This window comes from Phoenix dactylifera, chromosome 3, assembly GCF_051530095.1.
Source record: "Phoenix dactylifera cultivar Ajwa chromosome 3, Ajwa_hap1_PhDact_Kaust_v1.1, whole genome shotgun sequence".
Taxonomy (NCBI): domain Eukaryota; kingdom Viridiplantae; phylum Streptophyta; class Magnoliopsida; order Arecales; family Arecaceae; genus Phoenix; species Phoenix dactylifera.
Window position 1 is genome coordinate 50,687,549 of NC_143192.1, and position 26,048 is coordinate 50,713,596.

Here is a 26,048-nt window from a genome sequence, read left to right on the forward strand (position 1 = left end):
TTATTCAACAAGATGCATTTACTTAACTTGAGTTACATGCTAAATTATATATACCACCAAACCCTTGCCCAGCCCAAATCATTCAAAAGTCCACTCCACCTTCAACTATTTTGTGCTGTTATGCTGCATCCACAACCTGCATGATATATCATCTAATGTTCTTTTCAAAGTTACACTAGCAAGGGACAGACTTCTTGCATGATTATAAGAATTGGCCGAAATTGTAAATGATTGTTTCATTTGATAGTTCTCATACATTGACATTTTAAATGTTTATGCTATTGCTGGTCTCAATTTCAAGACATGTCTTTTTATTATCTCGTAAAATGACCAAGGCCGATGTTTCCTTGACTCAATGGTCATCGAGCAAGGAGACGGTGCCGGCACATTATCACATTAGCGCTATTATTTATTATCGTACTCATATATTGACGAAACTAGTTTATATTTTTCCAATCTAAAAGTTGTTGAAGGAAATATATTTCTTTATATAGATCTGCTTATGGTTTTGCTCAAGCTCAAAGAACAAGACCACTTAGATATCTTACATGATATACTCTGTCGAAGTCTAAAATAATCTAATACCGGATACTCGATAGTTTAAACCCCAATGATTGCATGGTCTAATCAAGCATGAGGGAATGTTAATATCGCCTGTTCCTAAACCTTTCCCCCATGAGGACATTTTTTTTCTTCTCCAGGGCAAAGAATGAGGGCATATCTTTAATCGATCATCTTCCATTCAGTAGCTACATGCCCTCATTATCCATGGCCTGGCCCATGATGAGTCGAGGAACAACAGGCTGAGTAAATTGGACCTTCAGTCTAGCCCACGAGCTTCCCTACCGCAATGCCATCCTCGGCCTGGTTCAGTTGGGCCTTCCCGGCCCGTTAGTGGCCTTTACAAATGTGCACCTGGAGACCATCGTCATCATAATAACATGACGGCTTCTTATCCTCTCCCTCGCTTTCCCATGGCCGCTGCTTCTCTCATCTCTGCCCTCTCTTTATCTCCGCTAGACCCTAGCAAAACCCTAAGGACCTCTCTCGAAGAACTCCCCCTCCGCAGCCCTCGGTTCTTCTTTAAGCGCAGAAAGCTCCCATCTTTAACGCCTCTTCTCCTCTCCAATGGCAACGGCTCCTTGAAGAGAGTCGAATCGGTTTCGAGCAATCATCTCTCCGCGGCTCCAGTTGGGACAGGAAACTATGAGGTGGTTTATTCCCTTTTTTAGGCTCTGAAACTAGTCTTTACGAGAGAAATCTGTAGTTTTTCTGATTTGTTTGCGATAAGAATGATTAGTTGTTGTATCGGGAAGAATTTTGTCGAAATTGTAAATGAGAAACTGTGAGGACCGAAATTTTTTTTTACCCCTATGTGAATACCTTGTTTTTTGGTTCTGAAGTTCTGATTTGTTTGCAAGAATAGCGATGATGGTTTTAATAGTTCTTATCTGCTATAACGAAGAAGATGAAATTGAAATTGCGAGTGAGAAAAATATAAGGTACGCCAAAAATTTTGAACCTTTATTTTTCCCTACGTCAAATCCTTCTTTTGTTTCTTCTGGCGAAATATCTACAGCCAAGAAGAATGATTAGGGTTTTGATAGTTATTATTTCGAATAGCAGTTTGCTATTATTCCAAAGAAGTAACAATGTGGTATCCGAAAACTTAATGTTTCCTATTTGAATCCCTATATAGTTAGTTCTAAAGTGTTCGGAAATCCTTTTTTTTTTTGCTTCTGCAAGAAGAATGATTAGGATATTGATATTGTTATATTGAAGATAACTCTGTTAAAATTTTATCTTTCTCATTTCAATCTGTTCATTTGTTCCATCCTGATATAGTCTTGAAGCGAGAAATCGCTAGTTCTTATAATATGTTCGTGAGAAGTATGATTGGGTTTTCCGTAGTCGTATGGAAGAGGATTTTGCTTAATTTTTTCTTTTTCTGTATGGATGGGGAATAATTGATTAGGGTTTAAAATTGGGAATCTGTGAAATTTGCTAAAACTTTACATCCGTGCATGGAAAGACAAGCATGGAGGGGCAATTAGAAAAATAATCATCAAAACAACAACTAAAACAAATTATTTAATTCATGTATAGTGTTTGAGTTGTGAATTGTTTGGATACAGCCATTAAATTGACAGATTGTCTAATGTTCTTTGAATGTTGTGATTGTTTGAAGATGTTTAATTGGTGACTCAGCCAATGACTATTTTGTGAATAATTGAAGAAATTCTTGATGATTTGGAGGGTAGTCTAACAGTTTAAGTGTGACTATATGAGTATTATGTGTGATTTACCTTGCAGAATACAATGACTTTGTGAATACTATATATGATTTTGTGAATATTCTATGTTATATTGTGATTAGTTTATGACTGTTTTGTAGGTATTTCAGTATTTTAATACTATTTCTAAGAAGCCAAATTTTTGGCACTAGATAATTTGTAGGGAAATTGTCTCTAATATTTTGGGCATTGGCTTTCTTAAGTGGGCATTTCATGTGGTAGAGTACTATAGGTCCATGCTGTTACCTAACCAGGCTAATCTAGATATAGCTATTAAATTTCAAACCTATGCATCTAGTTTTAGTGTCTCCAAGAAGAAATTGTTTTGTCATTCTATGCAGACTAACTCACTGAATAGATGTGATATTCTGCAGTTTTTAGATAGTGTTGCAGAGGTGGAATTGAGGCTAGATATTGGAGCTTTAGATATTCAGAGTTCCAGTGATATTTTTGTGGATGTAGATGAGACTTCGTTATTAATAAGAGTTAAAGCTTCTGGGTCTCTTATAAATCTAATGGAAACTAATCGTCTGTTTGACAAGATAAGGCCTTCTGAAACTGTATGGTTAGTATGCTTGGTATTCCAAGAAAGATGTTAGATGCACATTTAAGTGCTATGGATTAGCTCATCAAATGCAGATTCAGCCTTAATGGGACTTGTCTTCCCTCTTGGTTTTTTAACAGGTACATAGACGAGGACCAACTGGTAGTCAATCTGAAAAAGTATGACACAGAATTGAAATGGCCTGATATCAAGGAATCCTGGGACTCTCTTACATCAGGAATTCTGCAATTACTGAAAGGAACATCCATATATATCATTGGAGATTCCACAGAGATAAATCAGGAAGTTGCTAAAGAACTTGCTACTGGTATTGGGTACGCGATTTCCTGAAATTTTATTTTAGCATTCAGTTTAATTTGGCAACATATATTGACTTGATCACTCTGATCTTGTGAATGCATGTCCTTTTGATGGTATGTTTGTGGTAATTACTCATTAGATGGCATCTACTTTGTATTGAATTTTTTGCTTAAGTGCATTAATCCATTCTGGTCAGTAAGTAGTGCATGGCTACGTTGTTGATACCTTCATACCGTAGTTGCTTTACGTTATCAGTACAAGTAAATATCTTCATGCAATCCAATTAATCTTGGACTATCTAATTAAAAGTGTCAATGCTGGTGGAACTTATTTTATTAGATTTCGTTGACATCTTAGAGAGTTCTCTTTTCCCTAATTATTTGGCTAAATTTCTTATGATATCTCATTCGGCATGCAAATACCTTGTTTTGTTTATTTCTAATGGTTTTCCTGTAGATTTTTTCTTTTCTTTTTCTTTTTCTGACATAAGTATGGCTGTCACTGAATTTTGAAACTAATACTCCATGTACATGGACATCCTGTTTGGGTTTTCAGGCTGTAGGGAGAACAAATAGGTATGATAAAGAAAGGATGAGCATTGATAGATGGTGGTAATTCTGTGCATGTACTTTCACTTCTTCAAACCAAAACTTACTCAAAGGACTTAAAGAAAATGACCAGATTGCCCTCTAAGTCCTTCAAAATGTAGCATGAAAAATTTCATTGTATAAACTGAGACTGATGTGGATTGTTTGCTATTGGAATAATGCATGGCTACATATAATAGTATGTATGAAGAACAAAGATGTAAGTTTGACATAAACTAATCATGCTCAGGTTGGAACATACTCTCTTAGTTCTGTGCTATAGTAAATGGATCCACAATTTGATCTTGGGCCTTTGCATAAGAAGCAGAAGTTTTATCCTTTAGTCAATGTATACCTTTTTAAGTGCTCACTTGAAAAACTGAGTCTTTTCTGCAATTTTAGGATTCATCCTGAACATTGTAATATTTCATGGTGACTTCTGTAATTATAGCTATATAAATGCATCTACTATTATTGAGTTGTACCTTTTAAAAGCAAAGATTATGGATCAAAACTTAAAACAAAGTTTGTTATATGTTCAAATGGTCCTTGAGATAAATCTTTTATTGATAACTTAATATGATTTTGCAGATATACTCCACTTTATACAAGTGAGTTGCTGGAGAGATATGCTAAGAAATCCATTGATTCATGTGAGCTTTCCCATGTTGATTAATTATCCCTTGAATTGAGTGTCACTCATCTTTGCTTTCATGTTGCTGATGAATTTTTGTTTAGAAAGTTCTTAAACCAGAAAGCTATTTAAAGTAAAAAAAACTGTGAAGTATAAAGAAGTTACAAACTTAAAGATCTAAATTTAACTAGCATATACTAAATGTTTTAACTTACTGCTAATGAGTATTTGACATTTGTTCAACTGGTGAGAGGCACAAAAAAGTTGAGGCATTATGTTGTACTTCTCAATATATCAATGTACGTTTTGAGTTTAATGGTTGGTAACTTGACTGATGATGAATACAACCTAGGCCATAAAATGAGTTTAGCATAGATAGAAAGAATAAGGTAGACATGTTGTAGAACTAGGCGGTATAGGCTTAAGAATGATCACATCAAAGGAAGGTTACGAGTCACATCATTAAAGATAAATGGACCGTTCCATCCAATTGAGAAAATTCAGTGCCTTAGACTTATTGGCAAGTTGGTAAACATGACCAGAACATGAGTGATGATCACTGAAGACAATAGTTGGACCCACCATGGGCCCTTACATTCTGCGAGCCACAAATATAAGAGTTGATAATTTCAAGTAATGTGCTACTTGCCTTTAAGAAAAAAATAATACGTACCTTACCAATTACACGCAATATTCATTAAGGTTACTGCTTACTACACATGGGATAATAAACCTCTTGTGCCTTATTTTAATAGTCTGGGTATGAAGCTAATAGAAACCCCATACCTACTCCCTCGTAAACTTGACTTTATAAGTCCTCTACGAGAATCCAAACAGATATTGGATTCTTTCACATCTTGGAAGAGTGTAAGACATCCTTCATGATCAACATCTATCCTATCCATGTCCAAACTCCAAAGATGGTAGCTTGCCAGTCTGGTCGCATCCTCAATAGCATCATTTCCCAAGAACAATCAACATTTCCTGTTTAGAATGCTTCAGAAACTAGAGAAACCATGGTCTGCCGTACCGGTCCGGTCTGGGACCGGTACCGGATCAGCGTGGAATCCGGTACCGGTAGCTTATCATTGGAGAACCAGTATGGGCCGGTGCGAACCAGTACGGAGCCGGTACGAAACCAGTACGTACCAGTCCGGACTGCCATCGGTACGCCGACCGGTACCGGTACGGCGGACCTTGAGAGAAACCATTGTACTCACGTTAGAGCTATATGATTGGCCGTTTTTACCAAAAAAAAAACTAGAGAAACCATCTTGACCTGTGCTACGTGCTTGACTAAACCTAGGTCTTCATACTAAACAAGCCAGGCAAAATTAGCAAGCAAAACTCAGTTTAGAATAGAGAATTTACATTAAGAGACAGTTGAGAAACATAAGCTTATATTGTAGATTCTTAAGAATAATGCTGGTTTTTGACTTACTAGGTATGATTCCGTTACATGGATGTGCATCCTTAATGTATTATAGTATTTGATGTTAGGCCGGATGTTGTTGTATGTTAATGCAGTGAATATTTGCACATATTTTTGCACTATTGCTATATGGCATGTGCATGCATCCTAGTTGTAGCATTAGTGACAAGTGGACAAGCAAGGTACGGACATGTGGGTTGTAGAATTTGGATTGCCCATTAGGTGTGGTCCAATCTGGATTGGTCCAAAGATGGAGTGGAATAGGGACATGGGTTGGTTATGTGGTGTGGTCTCATCCTGGGTAGTTTGTATTGTATGCTATGCTCTTTGAAGAACTCATACTATTTTTGAGGATCCATTGGGACCTATTGAGTCTTTCTCCATGTGCTGTGTTTGTTTGAGAAAGGAGAAATGCCTTCTGAGTTTTACGTTTGTTTACTTGTTCAAAGTTGTGGATGGCTTTGTCTATCGAGGGCCATTTTAGATTACTTGTATAAAATCCAGCAAATCTATGTGTTTTCATTATTGGTGAAATCATAGCATAATGATGAATAATATGTACAACCAACTTGTTTATCCATGTTCCTTGTGCATATCATTTCATTCCTATAGATTCTTTCCTTTGAATAAGCTTGAAAGGATTGTACTTATTGTTGTGAAGAGATCTTAGAAGGAACAAATTAATGATGTTGCAGCCTTTGTTACCAGAGGCAAAAACGGGTGCAGGAGTAAATTTCTGTATGAGTACTGGGAAAATCTCTCTCAAAAAGAAAAGAATAAGCGAATGTTCAAAATGAGTTTAAGCAAACCAACACTCTATGTAGAAATGATTTGATGAAGACACTTGAGGTTTATGAAATCATATGCAATGTGTGGATGGTGGTGAAGGTGAATTTTTGTAAGGCATGTATTTTCCATCTTTCTCCAATGCCATATCTTTGAGATCTACGTGCTAGCACCCAAAGTCACCATGATCATTTGTACAAGATGGGTAAGATAATTCATTATTTAAAGGAAGCAGGAAACCCATAGTCTGATTTTCAGTGAACTATGGTAGTGCAGAGCTTTCCTAACTTTTGGAAGATGATGAAGTTAATGTTGATGCATAACGCAAATATCAAAAACTTATCATACTTATTTTACTGCCTTAAGTTGGAAGAATTTGTCTTAGCTAGCGAGGCTACAATTTTTTGCTCTCGTTGCATATGATGGAGATATTAGGGGCTCAAAGCCTAAGGCTAACCCTAAGGAGTGTAAAGCACCTGAGCAACCAAAATTAGTTGCGAACCAACTAAAGGCTTGTTTGCAGCGAGCAAAAACCAAATAGGATTCTTCATAAAGGCAAAAAACATAGAACAGTGCTACTAGACTTGTGGACAAAAGGGTCTCACTTTGCTCATGACCACAAGAATCCTCCTAAGGTTACCTCACATACCTTGCTAGGTGTAGGTTATCCAGTTTGCTCTAAGCTTGGTTATTGATACCTTTTGAGCTATTTGGTATAGTATTACATGTAATGTAGCACATAACTTGGGATTGAGATGGTTTAACATTTTCAAAAGCATTCTGGAGAGGAAACATAAGGTTGTCCTGGGAAGAGACTTCTGAAGTAGGATAACTACTGGCCTTCACCATATTTGCTTAAGGAACCATTATCAAATTAGATTTTGATTGTTGGTTAATGCACTACTCCTTCTCTCTTACTATTTCTTCTAGTCAGTGAAGAAATAGTTTAGACATGTGCAACATAGGCCAAAGACAGCCTCCATGAGGCATGGTGGTCACAATTAGTGGTTGTAGAGCAGTAAAAGATTTGAAGAAAAAAACATACCTGGATAGACAACAGGGTTTTATATCAAGAACTTGACCTTGGATTGGAATAGAAGTTGGCATAGAATTATGCCCGAGTTAGTGAAATATATTGTGTTTATATTTAGGTTTCGTTTTATGTTTTTTAAAAAAAGAATGGTTCATGCTCAGGCATCACTCATGTGTCATCAAGGTATTAATGCAATACCCGTTAATAGGCTTTCCTAACTTTAGATTCCTTGGGAGCATTACCCAAACTAAAACTTCATGGAGTCAAATCTTGAACCTATTCCATCTCTCTTATGTCCTTTCCTGTATTTGAGTTATCTTGAACGCCTACCAAACAAGAATCTTGTCAAGAAGTGGACCCGCAAGTAGATGGCACAACTCGAAAAATGCCGCCCCCCCTCCTCCTCCTCCTCCCCCCTAAAAAAAAAAGAGCTAGGTTTTAGTTGTTTTGTTGTGGAAGTTTTGGGGGCTGATTTCATATTCCAAATTTGATGGTGGAGCTCTAGTTTTGTTTCTTTCCATTCTTTTTCTTCCCCTTATGCTTAGGTTAGATTCCTGTACATCATGCCTGGAGTTGCCTATTTTCTTTGTTTACATGTTGTCTCTCGTTTGTTCGGTAGGCTTGGGTCATAGGTGGAGGAGGGAAATGAGAGGAGGAGTGGGTTCGATGGGCATCCAAAAGGAAATATATCGATGGAGATAAGCAATGTGGGGGCAGGTGACTCACGTGCTGTTCTCATTTGTGATATGACAGTGAGTTTGAAGAGGACAACTTCTCCTAATCATTTGATTGATGAAATTCCTCATTTAAGGAGCTACTACTTCAGAACACCTATGTGCTGCATGATGAATTTGTTTTAGGATAATAAGTTCCTCTGAACAAAATATACATCAGAACGTATTTTTTGTGGCCCCCAAACTCAAATTTCACATAGTGCTCTCCATGGACACTCTGAATCCATAGAGCATAATCAATTGTGTTATTCCTTTTTGTAGTTGAAATTTGGATGATATCCAATTCAAATCCATGATTTGTCCATTTGCCAGGGTCTACAACTTGTAGATTGCACAGAAACAAACTTCAAATGCTTTGCAAACTTACCATCTATGCATCAGCTAGACGGTAAATTAACAATTCTAAAGACGGATGATTTATTTTGATCTGTCTTTAATTTAGGATATGTATAATGTGCTGAATGATGTTAGTTTTAAATTAATTGGCCCTTCATACATTTCTATATCAGTTATTTTTTTGGGAGCATTAATGCCATCTGCATACCTACATCTTACATATTTACTTATGTATATATATATACACACACATATATACATATATATATATACACACACACACATATATATATACACACAGACATATACATATACATATAATACACATTTATATTGTAGTTATGTGTTGGGTTTCTGTGAACACTGTGTTTCATTAACTTTTGAGGCTTTATGCGGTAGATGGACAATGTTCACTCAAAATCTAGAGTTTCTTTTCTGAAATTTAACGGTAGGTGGTGTGAATTGGTTTTACAAATACACTCTTTCTTCAAGAGATAAATGATAATCTTGGCCATAGAGAGAGAGAGAGTCAGTATCAAGAAAAATTGGGAGTATATTTGTTACCTTATATCCAGTGTATTCATTCTCTTCCTCTCTGTCACATGCACCAATGTGCCACAATCTAGTTTTGAAATCACAACCAACGATGGAGTTCTTTCTCCTCTTTGATAATAGTCATGCATCAAATTTTCTATCCTTGGACCTGTCACATGCATCACGTGTCAAGAAAATCAGTTTGTGATATCATGGATATCCATCTAATTTTCCTGTCTTGATTAGTCATGTGCATCAAACTACACAGCATCCTCATCCTTGTAAATAAATTGATTGTTCTGTACTTGCTGACTAACATTTGATTTGTTGCGGCAATCAGACAAATTAAATACATGATTGGCCATCAAAACGTAAGCCCACACTGTTGATCATTATCTACAACAATAATAATACCCAAGGACTACACCATAATATTTTTGTGGCTTTTTAGCTATTCATTGAGTGGTCATAAAATATACAATTTCTAAGGCAATCTCTAGACCATTTGTCACAGCAGGCCATTCTGTAACAAGTAATGAAACATTAACAATGCTGTCTTATTTGGGCATTTTTTGTGAGACACGTGAGTTAATTTAGTCAGCAGGTGATGATGTTTATTTTTCTTATTATCTGATAGATTGAACACAGTTTTCACTAAGGAAGTATTTCAGCTCTTTTTGTGGATGTAATGGTAGTTTTTGAACCATGATACCTTGTACCTATGCCAATATCAGTAATAGTTTAATACTCATTGGACATGAACTGGAGAGTTGTCATTTAAGCGATTGAAAGTCCAGATCTTATGGTAAAAATGTATTCTAATTTATGGTTTGATGTTAAACTATGAGACATCTGATACTCTTATTTTAACAATTGAATTTTTGGTTTGACATGCTTAGAAGTTGACTTACCTGGAATTAGTTTTCGTTCCAATTGTATAGGAAGTATTATGACTTACGAAGTAAACCCCAGCAAAGCACTCACAGAATCTTTATACAATCCTCCCCTCCTCAAACTCCGTTTCATCAATGTCCCAAGCAACAACTTTTTTGGTTACTTCGTTACATCTTCATCTTGTTATTGGATCACAAAAGAAGATTGTGAGTCTCAAACTTTGTGAGAAATTTTTAGCTTGCCGAGTTGTTCTACAGTTGCATTATATTATCCCTCCAGGGCAGGCCAAGTTCTAATTCTCAGGCCAATGTTCTCGAATAATAATACCTAACGATTTGCTTTAACCCCTTGGGCAACAGTTTTTGATTGTTTAGTAATGTGATGGACATGAAGGTATTGGCATTCTGAAGCGCAGCTAGATTAATCAAGATAGTAGCCTTTGAATTAATTTGGATTGAGAGTGGCTCTTTTTATGTCACTTCCAGCTGAATATTTTAGTGATTGCGCTAAATTTCTTTCCCAAGGAATAAACAATATATATTACAAATAAATTTACATTTCCCTGTAAGAGTTAGTGAATGATGTAGAGGATTTGAAAAGGCTTGCATTGATGGAGGAACTAACCCTTTTTGGGTATAAAGTTGGAGTCAAGAATAAAGCTTGTGGTTAAGTGTATTAATTATAGTTAACAGAACTGTTGTACATGGACAAGGAAATAAGGTGGACAGGACTATCTGATTCTGTACTAACATTTTTGTTTTCTTCCGGGTAACCTCTTTTTCTGTAACTTAAGCATTTCATTATGTGTTTCCTTTTACCTGTTCTATGAAAAAAAAAAAAATCCATATCAGTTCTTGCTGTGCCATTTTCTTATACATGTTTATCTGGAATTATCATTGCTTTTTTACTTTATATCAGCAACCACCAATATCACTAAAGTCTGATGATGCCTTGTGTAAAATGAACATGCACAGCTATCAGTTTCGATTTAGAAGCATGGTGTAATCTTGTTACATCTTAAAAAAGAAAAAGCTTTTCTGCATGTCCTTATTTTCTTTCACTATTTCACTCCTTTGTCATAGTTTAAGATTATATCCAAATTTTAAACATAAAAATGTATTCAAATTTTACATGCTTAAGCATGCCAACAACTAGGTATAACTTTTTTTCTTGCAAGTGGGTGGGAACATGATAAGTTTTTTCTACTCCCTGATTCCTGTTAGTGCTGGGATCGGTCTTGCGATAATCTTTGATGGTAAACAGTCTGTTGCCTAGCCGACTTCAATTATAGTAGTTTATTTTTGACGTCAACCAACTACTTAGATCGTGACAACTCATATTCCTTTGCATGTTCCATAAGTTATCATTAGAATTGCTCTATACTGCTTATAAGCTCAGTTACTTTTTATTCTTATTTTGCAGTGCATTAACATACTGTGATAACTTCCAGGGGTCGTTTCAGAAGGAGCAGATTCTGTTTCTGAAGCAGAAGGTGCTGTATTAGAGGGTCTTAGTAGGTATGCTGTATAGCTTTATTTTTGTTCTCCACTTTTGGTTCGATTGATAGAGCAAAACATCTCTAAGAGCTTATTTATGTTACAGTCATGTCCGTGCTGTGGTTGCAACATTGGGAGGGCTGCATGGGGCTGCTAGGAGACCTGATAAGTGGCGGCATCTTTATGCTGGATTCACTGTATGGCTGTCCAAATCTGAAGCTCCGGGTAAGGCAGCCATCTTTACCTACTGATCTCGACTGGTCACAGACATAATTCTAACAACCATCTATTTGAATAGTGGGTGAAACCATGGAAAGAGCCTTATATAATGTTGCTGTTAGTAATGGTCATGATCTAGCTGGTGAACATTTCGTACTAGAGTTGGACTATGCACTAAACTTTATATCTTTGGTAAATGATTTAGCAATTAAAGAAAAATCAATGATGGGCTGTGTAAATCAAAGATCAACACCATTGATCAAACCTACACCAGCAAAAGTGTCCATAAATCAAATATCATGTGTTTTGGAGTATCTAATGTATTAAGTGGGTGCAAAATTAGATGTGCCAATCATGTTAAGAATATATGGTAGGGCATATAAATTGAAAATCCACTCCATAAGTCATTGACCTGTACATATTAGAACATGTAGGGATTGGATTTCAATAGGCTTTGATGCTTAGATTATAGTAATACACTATATCTTCCATTAAAGCGGTCCATTTTTGCACCTGATTGATGCATAGGTTGATTGGATGCTCCAAAATTATGTGATTTTGGATTTTAGTCAATTTTATTGTGTAGATCATGACTGATAGTGTGAGTCTTCACCAGGGATGGGGTGTGAGCCATTAAATACTCTACCAAATTGACTGTTTGGGTACTCTGACTGGAATATATTGTAGGATGGCCCCCAAACACGCAGAGAGAGAGAGGTGGGGTTAGGGGTGAGGGGCAAGGGAGAAGATGAGAGGTCAGTGATGATGAGGGAGAGGGAGAGGCCAGAGCATCGTGACGAAAAGTAAAAAGGCCAGCAGAGTTCCTTTTTTTCCTTTTTCTTCCTGCGGGATATGGGCTTGGGGGCCAGGTTGATTTGGGCTGGGCCTGATTTGGTTGTTCCCAGTCCCCCAAATCCAGCAGGATTGGGCCGGCTGTTCCCAACAGCACCCTAGTGTGTAGTGTTCTCTTTCTATTATTACTTTTGCAACTGCTCTAATTTTAAATTAGGTTCCACTTATACTTATTACATCGGTGCATAAACTTAAGGTGGCATGCTGGCATTTGATTAACAAATTTGAAAATATCTTACACGATAAGCAGTGTTATAAAATCAAGCTCAATGTACCTGACAGTATAAAATTATTTTGTTACCATGGCTATTTTACCAAGCAATTCAAGGATGGCAGCTGATGTGCTTCTACGCATATGGAGAACTTACTGATTGCCCTTGCTTTGCTGCTTTGTCCAGCAACTAAAAAAAGTTCAGTTCATCTCCACCTTATTACATTCTTGTAATGCACTGCTAACAACCGGTACTCATACCAGCCTGTTTCTTATGTACAATTAGTTGTAAGGTTCTTCTTAGTGAGTACTCATAACAAGGATTTAGGTACTAGTGTACACCGGTCCATACCAACTGTACTAAATCGTACCAGTAAGGTATTGGTGCCGGTATGCCCAATGTCGGTACCACACTGACATGTACAGCACCCAGATTTTTGCTGTACCGGCAAATGGAAGCATATTGTGTGTTTGTATGGTACCATTCCATTACCGATAGGGTACTGCCGCTATAAACCTTGACTCATAATCTTTCTTTTTCCGGAGTTGTGTGAAATGAAGTGCAGGGTTGCTAATTATCTGAAATAACTGGTTATTATCATATCAAGAAGAGTCCCAAGATGCTAGTTTGATGATAGAGAATATTTTGCTGATGCAGATGAAGCTTCTGCAAAGGAGGAGGCTCGAAGGCACATAAAAGATGGAAGTCTAGCTTATACAAATGCTGAAGTAGTTGTGAAGCTTGGTGGTTGGGACTTAAAGCATGCTAGAGATGTTGCTCAGGGGTGCTTGAGTGCATTAAAACAACTAATCTTACCAGACAAGCAGCTTACAGGTATTAAATGTTGTCTATTTTGTCATTCTGTACTTGCATATTCCAGTTGCTCCCTTTTCTTACAATGACCAATTTTAGGGAATGTGCAATTGCTTGGGAACAACTTCTATGTTCTCTCCAGCTCCATAGTGAAGTCATGGATAACCATGACAATATCTTAGTTCTACCCAAGCTTCCTAACACCACTAATTTGATATCTATTTGTGTCCTGCCAGTATGAAGATGGTAGATGTAGCTTCAATGTCACTTCAATACAACAAAATTACCTTAACATGGATTTAAGAAGTAATTATTGTGATGAAAGACATTGCTTCCTTACAAGTGAAGCATACGAATAGTTTGTTGACATCAGTCATATGGAAAGCTTTACCTTTCTAGAAATCTAAGAATAGAATAATACATGGGACTTAATGTTCCATCTCTTATTTCTGGATGATAATAATGCAGTATTTTTTCCATGTAGTGAAGATGCCAAATTAAATAGTATTCTCAAGTTCTGCCACAGTCTAGTTTGGCTCAATTTTAAAAGCTGTGATTTTCATGTCTTGCAGGAAAGAAGAGTCTGTACATCAGGTTAGGGTGTCGTGGAGATTGGCCTAACATCAAACCACCAGGTTGGGACCCATCAAGTGGAGTAGATCCCTGTCCTGAGTCATGACGACAGCTTGGGACCGACCCATTAAGCGTGGTAGATCCCTCTCCTGGAAATTCTGTTTAAATGAGTGTACAATCATGATCATTTGTTACTTTAGCTGTGGCTTCCATGATCAGATTCTTGCTAAGATGAGTGATAGTTACCCCAGCTTGTGCACGTCTGTATCTACCCTACCAATTACGGTGTCTGTAATTTTTGTTGCATAATCTCATTATCAGTGGCGTAGTCGTCTAAATAGTAGTTAATGTTCACAATGCACCAGTTCGCAGCCGAAATTTGAGAAATGGTTGCATGAGTTTGTTAATATCGCTCTCGGAAATGATGGAAAAAATCTAAGAAATTAGAACCAAGTCGGTCAGGCTCTTCCAATTGCACAAAGTTTCCGCAAAGAGTCTTCCTGGTATCAGATGACCCTTTATCGGTGAGTCATCGAACTTCTGCTTAAACATAGAGGGTACTAGAGCAGGCCCCTTGCCAAATGGCAGAGAAGGCCAAGAAGCATTTTATGATGGTAAGAATTGAGATGAGGCCATTGAAACCAGGAAGTCATAGGTGAGTTGGTAACTGTATTGCTTTGTGAGGTGACCCCTGATTCAAACCCGTTTAAAGGTATGCTTAGAGATTCTAAAATCTCTTTCCTATATTCTTGATATCAGGTCGAGAAATGGTTGGAACAGTTTGGAACGGTGAGGACTCGTGTGAGCGTGTGTTTAGTTTTATATCGGTTATCTGCTAAGTAGATTTTAGATACTTATACATGATCAAAAAAAAATCTAAATAATACCTTTCGGTTAACTTTTTTGGGGGAGGTTCTGAGTTGTTAAAATGGTATCAGAACGAATTCGGTTTATAATTTATGTAAATTAAGGGATACTGCAGCACGAATCCATTGGGACTAACCACGGGCTAATTGTGGTGCTTGTGATTAGATTTGGATGGATTTAAATTCTTAATCTGACGAGGATGTTAGAATTTAAACGGGAGAGTATATGAGGACTTGTACGGGCGTGTGTTTAATCCTACATCAGTTGCTTACTAGGTAGATCTTCGGTACTTATATAAGATCAAGAAATTCAAAATAATACCTTCTGACTAACCATTTGGGTGAGGTCCTGGGTTGTTACAGGAGCAACCCAGGAGCGGCATGAATGATACAAGTAAAGCGTAGGTTGTGTCTTTTTTATGGGCTGGTTTATTCATATGATGATCCATGTAGTGCTCCAGTGGGCTGGCCCATCGGCTGTTGAAATAATAGGAATAATAAGAGGAAATAATCTAGTCCTAAGACGAGGACGGTGACGACGTTGGAAGTTGTCACCGCAGTGCTTTCCATGATTCCATTACTCCATTGCTCGGAGATGACGGAAGTCTTGGGAAGGGGATGATATTTCATTGGATTCTGAGATCTCGACAAATATAGCAAATCGAACATTAATCATCATCTTAAGATTTAATTCGAATATCTAGTAACTAAGCAGTGAATTAAAAATAAAAAAAATGACTCATTAAGAAATCTTGACCAATATTTTTATGGCGAACATATTTCTCTACATTGATTCAGATAATGTAGACTCTTATTAGCCCGATCTTGGTATAAACTGTTATCTCGGCAAAGATGAAAATCCGGCTACGGCCCATGCTAAACTAAACTTTGGAGACAGGATTCTAAACTTCATTAATTTAATACTAATTCAGGCAGTAGCTAACTAGTTAGGCTGCATAATAATTGGATGTACAAAAGAAAACTGTCAAATAACGTGCCTACAACGGCAAATAAGAGACTCCATAGTCTATATTAATTCGGGCCAGCGTCTTCGGGATTGCTCCTTCCTTGAGCTCAGCATCAGACATAGGTTTGAGGGGTGGCAGATGCATACCCTTTTCATGATGAGCAGGGCCACCTTGGTGTGGTCAGTACTCAATTCGATCCTGATCTATCTGCTATCCAACTCCATCCTTCAAGTGGTGCCGCTGAGAACTCTCTAGCAGCTTTTCAAAAACTTCATTTGGGGGAGGCATTGCAACATATGTGGCATTCATCTGATAGCTTGGGAGGTATTATGTCAGTTGGCCAGTATGGCGGATTGGGGGTGTTGTCATTGGCGGCGAGGCAGGAGGCCCTCGTGGTGAGACATGCAGCCAAGTTTTTGCTGAAACCTGACACACGTGGTTCTCTCTGCTGAAGCCAGGTATGGGGCTCTTTCAGCGGCGACAAATGTTTGGGTTAGACGCCACTGTTTATCTATTTGGAGGGAGATCTGCGCCAAAGCGCTGCTGGTGTTCCCGGCGATCAGATGGGCCATTAGCGATAGGCGATCTATCGATGTCCTGGAGGATAGCTGGGTGACCGAGATACCAATCTGTCGATTGCCGGCCATGGTGGACACGGCTAGGTTAGCTGGATATAAGGTCAGTGACATGCTTGTCCCTGAGGAGGGTAGATGGAGTGAGGGTTGATCCGGAAGGCCTTTGGTGAGCAGTTGGCAGAGAGGTTTCTGGCCCTACCTATTCCATCTCGAAAGGAGTCAGACATATTAGTTTGGGTGCCGACAGGACGGTCGAGGGTGCGCGCCAGGGATCTTCATGCACTGATCGGTAGGGAGCTAGCTCGGCTGATCGATGGAGGTTGGATTTGGAGGATGCGGATTCACCCTCGTGTGGCATTGTTCATATGGAAGGTGGCATGGGGTTATTTATCGGCCAGGAATATGTTAGTAGGGCGAGACATTTGGACCACTCCGTATTGCGAGGTTTGCCCAGATACCAAGGAGACCATTAGCCATGTCCTCCTTAGGTGCCCCAGGGCACTGCAGATATGGAGGTAGTCTTCTACTCCTCTTCTACAGGTATTGGAGTCAGTAGAGGATCTGCTATACTATTTGAGGGATTCCATGCGGAGACATAGCACTGCCGAGAAGGGGATCACGAGGGCATACCTGGCATATCACATATGGTTAAATAAGAATGCCCGCCTATTCGAGGGCAGGAGGTCGACTCTGAGAACAGTGGTGGACAGAGTCTTTCTTCATGCTGCGGAATCACCATGGTTGCCGCTTCGATCTCTTCAGGGATGGCCAAGGACATCTGGGATATCGTTCTGCTGTCATAGCACCCAGGTTCACCCTCTTTTCTTGGGTGCCCCCACCCCTTGGTCATCTCAAAGTAAACTTCAATGGTGGTATGTCAGCGAATGGAGCATCTGAAGGAATGGGCTTTATGATTAGAGACCACCACGGCAGGCTGATTGCAGCTGGAGGTCGATGCACCCCGGCCTGACCGCTTTTTGGGCGGAGCTTCGGACAGCCTAGGAGGGTATCTGTTATGCTAGGAGTGTATTTGGTGCAGATAGTGTATGCCTCGAGTGGGACTCCTTTATGGTGATCGATTGGATATAGAAAGTGGATCGGTATGGAGATGGTCACCCGTTGCTTCGTGAGACCCGCAGACCGGTCAGGGAGTTGGGCTCCTTTAAGGTAGCACAAGTATATCAGAAGGGGAACGAAGCTGCAGACTGCATCGCCTCTTTTGTTGCTCGGCACTTCAAAAAATTCATATGAACAAGTGCAGCAGATATATCTTCTTCCTGTGTCATTTTTTTTCTCTTGATTTGGCAGACTATACCCATGTTAGAGCTGCATGAAATACCGTTTTTACCAAAAAAAATGAAAAAAAAAAAGGCTTGCAACCTTGCACATGCAGATCGGGAAGCACGGTTCCTGATGTTTTAACAAAGAATACAATACACAGGGCGTTTCATGCGAGAAAAAAAAACCCTCAAATGTGTTTACTTAGTTTATTTAATGATTAATCTAAGAAAGGCGTAGCTTAATTTTGTTGCGCAACAGTTGTAAAGGGAAAAGATTGCAACTTGTCAACAGCTTGCCTATAACGGCAAAATAAGAATTTCTTAAATTTCTTCCGATCGAAAACAAAGATCCCATAATTGGCTCGTATTCCTTGAAACCATTAAGACAAGTAACCTTCTGCACGTAATCCCGACCTGCCTTTTTTTTTTTTTCCTCTCTTACATAAGCCGCTCGTATCAGCCTTGGCTCGTTGTGCTGGGTCCCATCATTCTCCTCCAAATTCCCTCGTCCATATCAATAAAAACCCCACGGCACGTACAAGTCCCCCTCTGCCACCGCAGTTCGGAGGAAAGGCCATTTTAAAATGTAGAAATAGAAGGTCCAAGATTAATCATCATCTTAAGATTCAATTTGAATATTTAAGAACTGAGAAATTAATTTAAAATAATAGATAACTTATTAACAAATCTCGACCAATATTTTTACACTGTATCAGGTAATATTTTAAAATATATTGCTTATATTGATTGAGATATTGTAGATCGAAATATCAATTATGCCGTATCCGCCGTTAATGGTACAAACTGATATTTTGGCTAAGATGAAAATTCGGTTTACCTAAAATAAAGTTTTTAAAAAAACCTACTTTCTTGTTACTGGTGGTCCATGCCGAACAATCAAGGATGGATCGCTCGCTTCATTAATTTAATGGTAATTCATCAATTGAATCCTAATTCAAGTAACAGCAAGTTTGTGAGGCTGCACAATAATTAGATATGCAACAAAAAGCTATCAAATACCGTGCCTACTGTTAGCTTTGGAAGTACAGTGGGCTTACATACTTGAACTATGATACCATTGTATTATGGCTTCATTTCATCGCTCCTTGCTCACTTAAGTTACATAGTGACTCATGATATGCCTCTCATATAAATATATTAAAGAATTTAAAAGTAATTATTAATACTTACGTGATAAAAGAAACTCCTTCCGAATACTAAAGACGCGGCATGAACACTAATATTAAATAATATATAAATTTTACGAGACGCTATGTGGAAGTTCTAGGAGACAGAGACTACATTGAAAATCTAAGAGATATTTGTACCAAACAAAAAAAAGAGGACTTTTACGAATATTTTAGCTCACGCGAACCTTCACTTGCCTTGGTACCTAAACTTGACTTTCCGACTTAATGGGGATTGACTCAAGTGGGATCATGACTAAATTTGGTTTAATCACCCAGCACCTTCAACTGCAAATAATTAGCCTTCTCCAACCGATACAAAAATCTTGCACTTGCCATTCCGTAACTATCACAATCCAAGACCTCATCTAAAAAGGCTAGCCAGAAGATATTATTTTGATTTTTTGATCCCGTATAACTATCCAAGATCTATCTCGAATAACCGATGTAGGACTAAATACACGCTTATACGGATCTTCATATATTCTCTCCGTTTAAGCCCTGACGTCCTCATCAGGCTAAGAGTTTAAATCCATTTAAATTTAATTACAAGCACCACGATCAGCTCGTGGCCAGCTCCAATATATGGATTTGTGCAGCAATGTCCGTTAGTTAACAAAGATTATGAGTCGGATCCGCTCTGATATCATTTGTCACAACCCAAGACCTCATCCAAAATAGCTAGCTGAAAGGTATTTTTTAGGTTTTTTAGTTCTATATAAGTATCTAAGATCTTTTCGGCAAATAATCGATATAGGACTAAACACACGTCCGCATGGGTCCTATATAATCCTCCATTCAAATTCAAATGTTCTCATCAGGCTAAAAATTTAAATCTATTTAAATCTAATCACAATCATTACGATTGATTTTTGGCCGGCCTCTATAAACTTTCTAATCAATATAGGCTATCAGACGACGCACGCCCACGGATTCTCCCACTAACAGTTAGCCTCTTTAATTAAGATAACCAGCTCGACCCCCTTGTTTGTGCTAACTAGGCTTTTTTTAAAAAAAATCAATGTTCTGCAATTTGAACCTCTCATTCTCTTCATGCAAATCAATGCACAGGTCACGGCACGTAGAAGTCCCCATCCACCACCTCCACCTGAAGCACAACCCTCTCTTTCTCCTCTATATAAACCAACACACCCTTAAGAATTATGCACACATATACAGCCGAGTTAATTCCCTCGCCTACTCCATATATTTCCACCATCCACGTACACCACCTTTAGCTCCATGGCTTTCCCAAGAAACAAATGCCTGTTGGCAGCCTTGGCAGTGATCGCCCTCTGGGCTTCTCACGCGGCATCATCCCGCACGCTCACCGACGTATCGATGAAGGAGAAGCACGAGCAATGGATGGCTCTCTACGGGCGCGTGTACAAAGACGCGGCCGAGAAGGAGCGCCGCTTCAAAATTTTCCAAGCCAACGTCGAATTGATCGAATCATTCAACGCTGGGAACCATAAGTTCAAGCTCGGGGCCAATCAGTTTGCGGACCTCACCAATGAAGAGTTCAGGGCCGTGCACACCGGATTCAAACCTAATTCCCAGGCGAGCTCGGGGATGGCGACGAAGAGCTTCAAGTATGAGAACGCCACCGCAGTGCCCGTCAGCATGGACTGGAGGGCCAAGGGTGCAGTTACTCCCATCAAGGACCAAGGCCAATGCGGTAAGTACCCAATTCATTTCAACTGTTACAAAATGCATGCTTACTGCCGGTCTTCCATTTGGTTTACAAACAATAATCCAACATCCGATGCATGCACCGGGCAGGATGCTGCTGGGCCTTCTCTGCTGTGGCCGCGATGGAGGGAATCACCAAACTCAGCACCGGGAAGCTCATCTCTCTATCGGAGCAAGAGCTCGTCGACTGCGACACCAAAGGCGAGGATCAAGGATGCGGTGGGGGTCTCATGGACGATGCTTTCAAATTCATCATCAAGAATGGAGGCCTCACGACCGAAGCCAATTACCCCTACGAGGCCACTGACGGCACATGCAACACCGGGAAATCGCATTCCCATGCGGCCACCATCGGCGGCTACGAGGACGTGCCGGCCAACAGCGAGGCGGCGCTCCTGAAGGCGGTGGCGAACCAGCCGGTGTCGGTCGCCATCGATGCCGGCGGCTTTGCTTTCCAGTTGTACTCGAGCGGCGTGTTCACGGGGGACTGTGGGACCGATTTGGATCATGGTGTCACTGCTGTTGGTTACGACAAGACGAGTGATGGGACTAAGTACTGGCTGGTGAAGAACTCGTGGGGTTCATCTTGGGGCGAGAATGGATACATCAGGATGCAGAGGGACGTGGATGCCAAGGAGGGGCTCTGCGGCATTGCCATGGAAGCTTCTTACCCAACTGCATGAAGGGAGTGGATGGAACACCTTATGATGGATATGTATTTGTGTGCGCGCTTCTTGTGCTTGTCTGTGTGTATGGCTTTAATCTTGCTGACACCTACGGTGTTTAAAATTACAGCAAGATTAAAACGTGCCTTTGGACCTCAAAATGGAAGTCTGGATATGTACTTGTCGATGTGATTTATAAGTTGGGCAGCAGTCTTCGTTCTGATCTTCCTATTCATATCAGCATAAATCGCAGCTTATCTTGCTCATTGGCGTTGGATCTAAGGATTCCTAGTCGTTGTTCTTATCGTTGTGGACTTCTCAGAGTTTCTTCCTGCATTAAATACGGAGGCCTTACAAATTTTAGTACGGCTGCTAATTTTACACCAAACTCTGTAACTGGCTCGTTAATTCGAACGGAATAGCCCCAACACAAGCAGCATCGCAGAAGGTCACACTTGAGTGTAGGCCCTCGCCTTGGCCAAGACCTCCACATGCTTATAAGAAAACTAGAGGCACGTGCACGTTTTCTGATAGAATAATATTTTATCTAAAATATTAAAATTAAGGTATACAGATGAATCACGGACATAAACAAGGGCCACCAAATCAACTTACTCTATTTTATATAATGTACTTGTGAAAACACTAGTTTGAGTCCAAACTGTCTTACTTTATTACAATATATATATATATATATATATATATATATATATATATATATATATATATATATATATATATATATATATATATATATATATATATATATCTTATTACTTTACGGGAAGAGAGCAAATGACTATTAATTCTAGAGAACAGCTGAACAGGCATATTCACTACAACAAAATAGATATTTTTTTGACTCTTTCCTGCCGACGCTATAAAAAAGCATCGGCAAAAATGTTTAGAAAGTTGTTGCCTAAACATGAATAGCTAGATGTTGTCTAAAATGGAAAAACTACCGCCAATCTTTGCAAAAACTGTTGCCTAAATATTGAAAATTGCTATCAGAACTTGTAATAAATCGTTGCATAAAATGAATAATTGTTGCCAATTCTTCAAAAAAATGGATGCTTAAAAGAGAAAAACTGCTGCCAAAATCTCAGAAAAACTAAGGCCTAAGCAAGAAAAAACTGCTGCCTTTTCTTTGTTAGGGCTATTACCTTTAGTTTGCAAAAACTGCTGTCGAAAGTTTTGTTAGGCAATGGTTATTTAGCCGTTATTCTAAATTCAAAAAACTGTTGCCTTTAATTTTAGGCAACAACCGTATAGGCAGCAGCCGGAAAACCGCTGGTGGAACTCTTAGGCAATGGATTTGAACCTTGAGACGGCATTTTTAAGCTGTTGCCTAAAGCCACTTTTGCTGTAGTAGCTCCAAGCAAGCGCTAGGCGCAAACTCTAAACTTCCCAAGCATAGCATTGCTTTACGAGTAGTATAAGATCAACCAAAGGATAAGCATCAAAAAGATAAGCAAATTCAACTAGACGAAGATAAACTCCAACACGCTTCTTCAACTAGATGAAGATAAACTCCAACAATTAGATAAGGATAAAAAAATGATGGGCTTGATCTCTGTCACCTCAATTTTGGGGAAGGATCAGTCGATCCTCCGCCTCCTCCTCCTTATAAGCCAAACCCAACCCAGAGTTCTGTGTAAAACTTAGTATTTTAAATGATTGCCCCATTGCACCATCCACGCAACATTTAGCACCGTGGCTTTCTCAAGAAATAATCACCATTTGGGCAGCCCTGTTCCCGATCACCATTTGGGCTTCTCATGCAGCATCTCGCACGCTTGTCTACGCATCGATGAGGGAGAAGCACAAGCAGTGGATGTCTCAATATGGGCGTATGTATACATTGACGCAGCTGAAAAGGAGCGGCGCTTCAAACTTTTTTAAAGCCAATGTCGAATGGATTGAATCATTCAATGCCGGGAACCACAAGTACAAGCCACGCATCAACCAGTTTGCTGACCTCGCCAACGAGGAGTTCATGGCCATGTACCACTACAAAAAAAAGAAGCTTTGGTGATGGTCTTTACCGACGCTTATAAGCGTCGGCACATTTCTTCCTGACGCTTTTCAAAGCGTCACCAAAGCGTCGGCTATGTAAGAGTGAGAAAAATATTTGCCGACGCTTTTGAGCGTCGCTAAAAAGTATAACCAACAAGTTCAATCACAAATTTCAACCGTGGGGTCACTGGGTAACCGGCATAATCTTCTTTGGATGAGACTGACCATCATCCCTAACGGCCCTCCGTCACCTACTCCGTCACCCCTAACGGCCCTTAGTCCTCACCTACCCCCTTTAAAACCCTCCCAAGTCCCCACACCACCTCTCATCCACTCCATCCCAATCCTCGCCACCCACCCGGCTCCCGTCTCTCTCTCTCTCTCTCTCTCTCTCTCTCTCTCTCTCTCTCTCTCTCTCTCTCTCTCTCTCTCTCTCTCTCTCTCTCTGCCTTTTTTTTTTGCTGAAACTCTCTCTGCCTTTGGTCTCGAGTGGAGAGTAATGGAGAAGGCCCTGCTGGGGCTTTTCGCCGCAGTGACACTCGCCATCGCCCAGGGCGTTGAGTTCGACATCTTCACCGACATCTTCGACATGGTCTTCACCGTCTACGGTGAGCACTGGCGCAAGATGCGCCGCATCATGACCGTCCCTTTCTTCACCAACGGCTGGTGGAGGCCCGCCAGGTGGGAGGAGGAGGTACGCCGGGTGGTGGTGGACGTCAAGGCCAACCCCAACGCCGCCACCGAGCTGGGTGGACATCTTGGCGAAGGCGGTGGTGGGGATGATGGCGAAGACGCGGCGCATCAGGCCGTGGGCTCAGTACTTGGACGCCAAGCCCAGCGCCTTCTCCAGGACCAGCTCGGTGTCCATCATCGCATCTCCACCTCCGCCCTCCTAATTCCCCACCACCACTTGTTGATCCGCCGATGTGGGGCTAAATCGAGGACTTAATTAGTTCTACCCTTCTCTTGATCTCTGGATCCTTTTGGGGAGGTCAGGATGGGATCTCTTGATCTCTGGATCATTCAACTGATTTTATTTAATTGAGATCGAGAAAGAGCAATGAAGAGAGGAGGGGAGGGGGGTGCGGCCTCTGTTCAAAAATGGCCTCCGACGATGCTTTGAAAAGCGTCCGCCTTTTTTTATATTTCGACGACGTTACTTAGCGTCGTCTTATCCCACGAAGCGTCGTTTATTGCCGACGCTTTTTTAAACCGTCGGTGCTAGACCAAAAATTGACGACGCTTGTGACAAGCGTCGGCAAAAAAGCGTTGGTAAAATCCATTTTTCTAGTAGTGTACGCTGGATTTAGGCCATCCCAAGCAAGCTCGAGGAAGGCAGTGAAGAGCTTCACCAGATCGAGAACATGGGATGGCCATGCTACCGAGGGGTACAGTCCACCAGAACACAAAGCCAACAATATTTTTTATCTTTCAAATCCATCACAACAAAATATAATAATTAAATATCTAATTCCATCATCCATTAAAGAAAATCAATATTGGTTCAGAGCATTTAAATCCAACATTAATACCAAACCCATCATCTTCAACATTCAGAAAATCATTAGCTACAAATTTATAATTAATACTAAAATTCTTCTACAAAATCACCAAGCTTGCTAGCGTGAACTCCAAGCCTGAACCAACATTCATCCCAACTAATCCTAAAATAGAGGTACATAAGCGACACAGTTCATTAAGCAAATCATACATGAATAAATTATCCATCTTTCATAAGTATAGTACCAAGTCCATATTGCTAATAAATTCGTAAATCATTCTTCATATCATATAATCCTATTATAGATCAACACATTTCTCACAGATATTCGTGCTATGGTCACTATAACCCATGATAGGGTCATCTTCGTAATCGACAAGATATCATAGTTCATATTCGCTACCAATTTTAGCTATCCTTGAAAGCCTAATGACAAAATCTATGGTGATATGTTTCCATTTCCATTTCGGCATCTCCAATGGCTCCAACAAACCAGCAGGTCTTTGATGTTTGGCTTTCACCTGCTAGCATACCAAATATTGGGCTACATATCTGGCTATTTCTATTTTCATACCATTCAACTAGAAATGCTCCCTTAAATCTTTATACATCTTTGTGCTACTAGGATGAATAGAGAAATAAGACCGGTGAGCTTCTTTCATAATTTTTTTCTTTATGATAGGATCTTTTGGTACACGCAATCTATTCTCAAATCGCCAAGTACCATCTTGACGGATTCTGAATTCGGTTCACAACTTCTTTTCTACATCTTCTTTTAGTTGACACAAAAAAACATAATTCTATAGGAAAGTCTTTATTCTCTCTAGCAAGGTTGATTGCACCCTTAAACTAGTTAGCATACTCTTAGCACCTTTTGTAGTGACCTCAATCTCCCTCTTATCAAGATCCTTTAGAATTTGATTTTGGGTAGTAAGCAAAGTTATTGTACCCACTGTTGACTTTCTATTGAGAGCATCAACCACCATATTAGCTTTTTCAGGATG

General features: G+C 39.6%; 2 protein-coding genes across 2 annotated transcripts; both read left to right on the forward strand.

Annotated features, from left to right (window-relative positions):
* Positions 1-920: 920 nt before the first annotated feature.
* SKL2 (shikimate kinase like 2) lies at positions 921-14,701 on the forward strand. Its single transcript, XM_017844613.4, has 8 exons — positions 921-1,211; positions 2,669-2,859; positions 2,979-3,173; positions 4,338-4,399; positions 11,580-11,646; positions 11,732-11,850; positions 13,566-13,742; positions 14,294-14,701. The coding sequence occupies exons 1-8, from the start codon at positions 942-944 to the stop codon at positions 14,398-14,400; spliced, it is 1,188 nt and encodes a 395-aa protein (XP_017700102.3). The 5' UTR covers positions 921-941; the 3' UTR covers positions 14,401-14,701.
* A 5,445-nt stretch (positions 14,702-20,146) lies between these two features.
* On the forward strand, positions 20,147-21,954 carry LOC148714433 (senescence-specific cysteine protease SAG39-like). The gene is made up of 2 exons (XM_088718917.1): positions 20,147-20,848; positions 20,953-21,954. Exons 1-2 carry the CDS (start codon positions 20,413-20,415, stop codon positions 21,543-21,545), a joined length of 1,029 nt encoding a protein of 342 aa, XP_088575043.1. The 5' UTR covers positions 20,147-20,412; the 3' UTR covers positions 21,546-21,954.
* The last annotated feature ends 4,094 nt before the right edge of the window (positions 21,955-26,048 follow it).

Excerpts from the sequence above, each read along its gene's own strand:
- SKL2 (XM_017844613.4), top strand. The coding sequence starts at position 942 with ATGACGGCTTCTTATCCTCTCCCTCGCTTTCCCATGGCCGCTGCTTCT. Across the intron at positions 4,400-11,579 it reads TAAGAAATCCATTGATTCAT|GGGTCGTTTCAGAAGGAGCA; the intron begins GTGAGCTTTCCC and ends GATAACTTCCAG. Across the intron at positions 11,851-13,565 it reads GTCCAAATCTGAAGCTCCGG|ATGAAGCTTCTGCAAAGGAG; the intron begins GTAAGGCAGCCA and ends TTGCTGATGCAG.
- LOC148714433 (XM_088718917.1), top strand. The coding sequence starts at position 20,413 with ATGGCTTTCCCAAGAAACAAATGCCTGTTGGCAGCCTTGGCAGTGATC. Across the intron at positions 20,849-20,952 it reads CAAGGACCAAGGCCAATGCG|GATGCTGCTGGGCCTTCTCT; the intron begins GTAAGTACCCAA and ends TGCACCGGGCAG.